We start from the raw sequence: 8276 nt of genomic DNA on the forward strand, positions 1-8276 counted from the left end.
TATCTTTCTCTAAATCAAAAAAAGTAAGACAATTTAAAAGGAAAACACTTAACTTGATAACACTTAGGAATCCGATGGGAAAATTTCCCATGCGTTTGTATTATCTCTGAGTTCAAATTCCTTAAAAGAAGGACCATAGGTTAGTACAATGCCTTGGAGTTCAGATCGAAACTTTGGAAAATATTTTTCAAGAGCAATAAAGGACTTTAAAACTGCATTGCTACAAATTTAGGGTGATATTAATTTGTATCTTGTTATAAATATTGGGAAAATTAGCATTCATTATGTGTTGAATGAAATTCTTAGAAGTTCAGCTTATACACGATAGTTTGAAGAAAGTAAGCATAATGTTAACCCTTCTGTACCATAGAAGAAAAGCAAATAATAAAATCCTGAGGAAATCCAGTTTTTAGACGTAAAATTATACACACAATTACACGCAAAGCATCCAAAATGAGATATTAAACTTGATTGATTTGATCTCATGTAATTGACACAGGTATGTGGCAGAAAAAATGGGTGGTAAAGTTTCAAAAGAGAAGCTACATGATTTTGGCTGGGAACTTCATATAAGTGAACTAAAATTTCAACTTAAATCCAATGTTGTACCAATTGGACAGATCAAAAAAGGAATCTTCTACCATCGAGCTTTGCTTTTCAAGGTACTGAAGATGTTTTGCCTCATTTGCCGTTAGGTAAAAATGTTTGTCGTTATCATAATTGGCTAACATTTAACTGGCTAATACTAATCTTCTCATTTAGAGTTACTTCTATTTGAGATATATATGTATGTGTATATACATACACACGTATACTTGCCAGACTCTCGGAAGCATATCCGTTCAACATTTATCATACATCTACCATAGGCAAGAGCTCTTCTAAGGTCTGAGAATACAGAGATACTAAGGTGGCAGCCCCTGCAGACACAAGGTACCTAAGGCAGACTTGTGGGTTCTAAGATGATATCAGGGCAAGTTTTGGGGGAGGAAATGATTTTCAGCCTCAGTATACATGGATTTCAGCAGGTAAAGAAGGAAGATGAGTATTCTAAACAAGGATTTTATACAGAATAACAGGAATGAGAGCCCCTGGCCCCTCTGAAGAGTATAGAGTAAGTGTGTCTGGATGAAGGAAGGAGGAGGAGTTGGATGAGGCTAACAGACCAGCTCATAAAGCACCACATGAGTGTGCAATTGACCCTAAAATCTGTGAGTAGTGACTGAAAAAATTTTTTTAAGATTTTATTTTTATTTATTCATGACAGACACAGACAGAGAGAGGCAGAGACACAGGCAGAGGGAGAAGCAGGCTCCCTGCGGGGGGATCCCCCAGGACCCTGGGGATCATAACCTGAGCCAAAGGCAGAAGCTCAACCACTGAGTCACCCAGGTACCCCAGCAACTGAAAATTGTTAAGGGGACAAACAGCAGTGACATGATTTTGAAAGACCATTCGGGCAACAGAATGGGGAATAAATTAGAGCAGGAGTAGGACTGCAGACAGGAAGACCAGTTGGAGGGTTGGTGGAACAGGAACTAAGGGGGGACCTTTGCTAAGAGGATGTGAATCTAGGGACACCTGCGTGGCTCAGTGATTGAACATCTGTCTTCAGCTCAAGTCCTGATCCCGGGGTCTGGGATTGAGTCCAACATTGGGCTCCCTGCGAGGAGCCCACTTCTCCCTCCGCCTATGTCTCTGCCTCTCTCTGTGTGTCTCATGAATAAATGGATGAAATCTTAAAAAAAAAAAAAAGATGTGAATCTACAGGGAGATTTAAGAGATACAACTGAAAACAGTTGGTGTCTGCCTCAGGTGGTATGAGGAATTGCATGAGAAGAACAAAGTGATTTTCAGGTCTGGGCAGGGCAGCTGGGAGTGATGGCATGATTCACTGAGCGGGGGTGCAGATTCAAAAAAGAGGGGGTGATTTTTTTCTCCATTGTTATCAAGTGTCTGGAATATAACAGGGGCTGCAAAAATGGGTTCTGAACTCTAGACTGCATGTCTAGATTCCTATCCACTTCCAAAACACCTACAAACCTCTTTACATTCATGTGTATCTTGCTTCCAGTTCTAAGCTAACTCTCTCTATAATCCAAATGCCAATCTTCCTTGTTTTCTTGTTTTATCAAATTTTCTCCTATATTAAGTATCTTTCTCTCTATGAGCTGTTTCTCCTTTAGAATCTAAATTTAAGTCTATACTATTTAAAGTGGAAAGAGGAATCTTTTCTCATAATAGCTATGACTACCCCTGTAGCTCTATTATCATGACCACCATCATTTTAAGCTACGTGCCAGGCACTTGATAAATGCAATTGTGAAGGTCTCAAAAATGCCAAAGGTTGAAATGACTACCCTTGTTTGAAAGATAAGACAACTGAACTCAAGAGGGAATTTACCAAGGGTCAACCAGGGGCCTGGCTCGAGTCTGAGCCCATGCCTACCTGAACCAAACCCACCATACTGCTTCTATCTGTAGGTAATTCTTATTTGGGTCAAAATTCAGAGTCATGTCAGCACCTCATCCCTCCTTGGCACACCTCATTTTTCTCCTCAGTCCCTGCAGCTGGCCTTGGCTCCCTTGCAGGAATCTTTTTTTTTTTTTTTTTTAAGATTTTATTTCTTCATGAGAGACACAGAGAGAGAGGCAGAGACACAGGCAGAGGGAGAAGTGGGCTCCCCATGGGATTTGATGCCAGGACCCTGGGATCACTACCTGAACTGAAGGCAGATGCTCAACCACTGAGCCATCCAGGGGCCCTGGACCCCAGGAATCTATTGTCTGTCTTAACTTGATATGTAGAAGAATTTGTCACTGATCCTTCTCGTTCCCCAAAACCATCCACCTTAGTAACTTTTGTCCTCTCTTTCCACCTCATCTCAGTCACCGTGGTGACCTCTTTCCTCTACCTCTCTTTAACGTTGGGGTCCCTCAAGGTTCCAACCCAGGCTTTTTTCTTTTCTCATTTTATGTACTTCCTATGGTGGGGTCATCTGGTCACATGGCCCTAAATACTAACTGCCTAAGGCACCCAGATTCTTTCCTTTGCCCCATGAACCTCTCCTGATTCCTGACCAGTGTGTCTGTTTACACTCCAGTTGGTGCACCTGAGTGTCTCCTAGGCACTGAATTAGTGTGCTTGTGCTGCCCTAATGAAACACCAGACATTGGGGACTTAAGCAATAAACATGTATTTCTCACAATTGTGGAGGCTGGGAAGTGTAAGATTGAGGTGCCAGCAGAGTTAGCAACTGGTGAGGACCCTCTTCCTAGCTTGCAGTGGCCACTGTGTGCCTGCATCCTCACATGCTGGACAGTCAGGAGGCTCTGGTCTCTTCCTCCTCTTATAAGGTCATTAATCCTGAAGTGGGGGCTCCATTTCCATGACCTCTTCTAAACCAAATTACCTAAAGAACCCATCTCCCCAGTACCATCCTACTGACAGTCAAGGTTTCAGCATATGATTCCGGGGGGTGGGACACATTCAGTCCACAGCATTATGCCAAATGGAATCCAGTAGCCTCATACCTCTGCAGAGTCATGCAATTCATTAGCCAAGTTTTGCCCACCCCTGACATCCTGACCACCAATACCCACTGATAATATCCTTCAACTTTCCTAAATCATTCACTCCCACGAATGCCCTTTATCCTCCCTATTTTCTTCCAGTTTGTTGCTTCCTTTTTGGCTTTACTTTTCCCCCTTGGCAGCCTGGAAACATCATCCACAGACTGTATGATTTACTGGCGAACTTCCCTGACTTTCTTGATGTCATCCTTCTTCCCCAATGCCTTGCCTGTCCACCTGGTGCAGTCTGACTGCTTGCCCTCTCCCCTAGGACACTCAGGCTGCAGAACTTGACAGCGGCAAGCACCCCAGCCAATTCAGGGTGCCCAGCTCAGGTGGACATTCATGTGGCCTGGCCCCTCTATTCCAGCTCCTGACCATAGGCTTTGCCCTTCTTCCTCAGTAGCCATGCCTTACATCTGCTCTTCCTTCTACTAACACTTTCATCTCCACCTCTTCCTCTAAGCAGACAATCTTGTCTCCCACTTCACAAAGAAGATGGAGACTTTCAAATAGGAACTCATTCAACTCAATGGGAGGCGGTATCTCCCTGAGGTTGGGAATTCACGCTCTGGTAACACATACCCAGCTTCCATATTAGGTCACCCTTATTCTGACCTTCCTTGGGAAATTTATCTGACCTCAGTTTTACTCTCCATAAAATGGGAAATGCAATCATTACCTATTTTACAAGATTATTTTGATGATATAAAGTGCCTTGACATGGAGTTAAGAGAGCAATAAATATAATTTCTGAAAACATGTTTATTTTTGACTCCCTACCACCCTCTAGACAATGAGTGTAAGATGATTCTGTACCAATTCCAATGGAGGGAGGGGTGGCAGGCCTTAGGGGGACAGTTTTTATACATCTAAGTAATCCTCAGACATCAGCTAGCTCAATTCAATTCAATTCTGACACAACCTACCTGGAGATAGTGTCAGATCCCACAGGTTATGGGCTCAGCCCTATAAGACTGCCCCCGTATCCCTCCCCCCCACCATGCCACACACACTTCAGCCAACCAGTCACAAGCGCCAGTTGTCATCTATGCTTCTGACCAGCCGACTATAGATTAGAGGTTCCCAAGAATTCAGCCCCCTCAGGGTTGATTAATTTGCTAGAGCAGCTCACAGAACTCAGAAACATTTTACTTACTAGATCGCCAGTTTATTATAAAAAGGCTATTACTCAGTAACAGCCAGATGGAAAAGATGCCAGAGAGAAAGTTTTGGGGGATGGGCACGGAGCCTCTATGCCCATCTCCTCGTGCAACACTCTTCCTGAGTCTTCATGTGTTCACCAACCCAGAAGCTCTCCGAACCCTCTGTAATGGGTTTTCATTACAGCATCATTACATAATCATGATTGATGAAATCATTGCCATAGGTAACTAATTCAACCTACCCTCTCCCCAGAGGTCTGATGGGAGACATTGTAACTCTCCAGTCACAAGACTGGTTCCCCTACCAAACAGCCCCCATCTTTAAGTGTGGTCCAAAAGTCACCTCATTAACATAAGGAAAGATATTTTTATGGTTATCATCACTTAGGAAATTCCAAGGGTTTAGGAATTCTGTGCCAGAAATGGCACAAAGATCCAACGTGTATTTCTTTTTATAAATGACAATACCACTGAGTGCCATCCATTTGGATACTGTTGTATTACAGTTGACTGTTTACCAGGCAGGCTCAAACTAGATAGGATGTAAGGCCCTAAAAATGACAACCATATCCTAATCTCAGTCCACGTATGACTACCTGGTGCAGTCATTACATATTAAGTAATCGATAAATCATATTAATATATAATGGATTATTAAAACAACACAATTCTTGCCTTCTAGTACTAGAAACACTTGTTGAATACCCACTCTGTGTAGCATTCATAGCTCTAAGCATGCGGCCCGTATTAATTCACTTCATTTTTATAACCACTCCCTAGGAAGGAGGTGCTAGTGATGTTATCCTCATTTCTCAGATGAAGACATGGAAGCACAGAGAGCCTGAGCCATTCGCCTGAGGTGACAACCACTAGTAGGTGGCTGAGCCAAAATTCAAATCCAGGCGGTCTGAGCCAGCTCCCTTAATCCGTTATGATGCGGCTAAGAAGTTTCCAGACTATTGTAAAGTCACTTTTTAAATAATCTCAAAATCAGGACAAATTGAAGAGAATAAGGAACATAAGCCACTCGGGAGGAAGTGACAGCAGGTAGCCCCAGAAGGACCGACCCCTCGCAATCCTGCTCCTCCTGCTTCACGGAGCACCATCCCCATCACACAGTATAAATCGGCACGAAATAGGTCCCCACCAGTTTGATCCCTCCGTTCAATCCCACTGCATGTCATGCCCACAGAGCAGCCTAGAAGCATGGAAAGATTGATAGATGTGGTAGTGCTGAAAGCCCGCGGAATGGCTTTTCTCCAATGACGTTATCAATCTTGTGCTGATACAATGCAGTGTAACTGCCTGAAAAATGTCACTTCCCAGCAGGACCTACACAGAGATTTTGAGTCTACAGGATCTTGAGGCACAGGGGAACTTATCACATTTTATTGGCTCCCATCACAATATTCCACAATTTTTCAGCCTCCTTTCTAAGCACTTCTTTGCAAGAGTTGTATATTTCACCTTCAACAAGGTGTGTCTTTCAGCTATGGATTTTCCTCAGCCCCTCTCCCTCCTCACTTTTGGTTGATCTTGTGTTTTCTCCCACAGGCTCTGGCTGATAAAATTGGCATCGGCTGCTCCCTGGTTCGTGGGGAGTATGGCAGAGCTTGGAATGAAGTTAAGTTGATGAATGAATCTCGTAAGGGACTGATTGGGGCTCTTCCTCCTCCTGAGGTGTATGTAGTTGACCTCATGTTCCATCCAGGCAGGTTGATGAAGTTAAGAAGCAAAGAGGCAGACCTTTACAGATATCTCTAAGCTATCAAATGAACAAAAAGGGGCTCACACAAAAAAAGGCATTACATACACTTTCTATGACGTTCACCAATTGATTTTATTTCTTTAAATAAAAGTATTAGACATTTCTAATTTCACATTTTCTCCGTGTAGAAATGAGGACACTTGAGTTGAACTTGGCTGTGTTTCTGATTTCGGGCTCTTGGCAAAAATTCAGTCTGATTAGATCATATTATGCTCACTGTCCCTCATGTAAAGTTCATTATTGTCAAAATTAATCCACCCTTACTGTTTCATAAGGAGGCTCTCTGCCTTTTGGGAATCACGTGTAAAAGCACCCAGCTGCTGTGCCCAGGACAATACTGTGGCCTCACGACTGTCATTCTTCACACCCAGAATGCTTCAGGAACACTTGGTTATTGAATTTATTTTAATTCACTAGTATTTTATGTCTTCAGTCACCTTGTCTCACTCTCATTTTTGTAAAGTAAGATTATTGTTGATAGTTTGAATATTTATAGATAGATTTTTAGTGTTACAAATTCCTTTCTAAAAAATTTAGATTCATATTTTAAAAACATATTAAGAACACTGTCTAATATACTTCACTGAACTAAAACTCTTTCCATGAACTCTTCCCATAAACTGTGTTTGTCTTTTGTCCTGGGTTTGTCTACTTGGAAATATACCTCCAATTAAAAACAATTCTGATTTGCTTTTACACATTTTACTGCTGGGTCACAAAAATAGTATTTTGGATTTATATAGCCTAAAAATTCTTTTTTGGAAAAATTTAAATATAGAAATAGAGTAAATCTTTGTGAGAAATTGTGTCTTCAGCATTGAGAACAAAACAGGGAGCAAACACACATTTTAAAAGATAAGCAAAAACTAGTAATATGGTGACTCTCATAAAGTATACATATATCCTAGCCTGACTTTAAGTCTAGTTTACTGTAATCATATTACTAGAAGGTTTTTAAAAGCCAGCTTGAGTTTAGAAATTAAGGCTGAGATGATTCTGTACGAACCAATGTGTAGCTTCAAAGAATTTGTATTTCCTTATTTCAAAATAAAGTTCTTTATATCAAATGGTGTGGTAATTATATTTATCATGCAATTTCATGAACTGGGGCATGGATTATAGGATGCAAACCCGTCTAAGCATTTTCAAGTCTGTTTTGATCCAGAACACATTTAAAGTGGATTACAAAGATATGTAAGATGTAACAAGATAAAAATAAATGAAAAACAGGCGTAAGTGTTGGAAAGAAAGTTCAACAAGGCCAAGAATAAGCTTAGAATTCAAATGCATCCATGAAAATCCCATGCATTTGTTAGCAGTGGGTGAAAATTTGACGCTAAGCTCTCTAGCAGACAATGCAGTGGGAAATGCTATCAGTTACATGATTTATAATAGGGTCCGCCAGCTAAAAGCACAAAGCAGTTTCTCAGGAGGAACAAAGACCAGGGGAATTCCTCTTTGGGAGCTTCATACAGATGACAAATGTAATATAGAAAATAACACCATTGAAAAACAACCTCCTAGTAAGTTCTGAAAAGGGTTTTTGTAGGCAATGGCCTAACAGCAAAATGGAATGAAGCAAAAGTTCATTCACAGCCACTGTGCTGGGGTCCAGGTAGACATTACATTTTTCTGTATGGTACAGGTCAATGGCCACCCCCTCCCCTTCTCTCATCTTAGAGACATTTGTGTGTAATGTCTCTCTCAACTGGCTCCTAGGTAATTATTGCACAGGAATAAGTTTAAATTCTATTTTCAGACAGTTCTTT

The 8276-nt window shown here is 41.4% G+C and overlaps 1 protein-coding gene across 7 annotated transcripts in view; it reads left to right on the forward strand.

Annotated features, from left to right (window-relative positions):
* Positions 1–7491, forward strand: part of ARMC3 (armadillo repeat containing 3) — a 100625-nt gene extending 93134 nt beyond the window's left edge. For all 7 annotated transcript variants that reach the window (XM_041765109.1, XM_041765111.1, XM_041765110.1 and 4 more), the window contains 2 exons: positions 500–662; positions 6294–7491. In XM_041765109.1, coding sequence (XP_041621043.1) covers positions 500–662; positions 6294–6503 — 373 coding nt within the window. In that variant the 3' untranslated portion in view covers positions 6504–7491. The remainder of the gene's footprint in view (positions 1–499; positions 663–6293) is intronic.
* The last annotated feature ends 785 nt before the right edge of the window (positions 7492–8276 follow it).

This window comes from Vulpes lagopus, chromosome 8 (assembly GCF_018345385.1).
Source record: "Vulpes lagopus strain Blue_001 chromosome 8, ASM1834538v1, whole genome shotgun sequence".
In the NCBI taxonomy this organism is placed as follows: Eukaryota; Metazoa; Chordata; class Mammalia; order Carnivora; family Canidae; genus Vulpes; species Vulpes lagopus.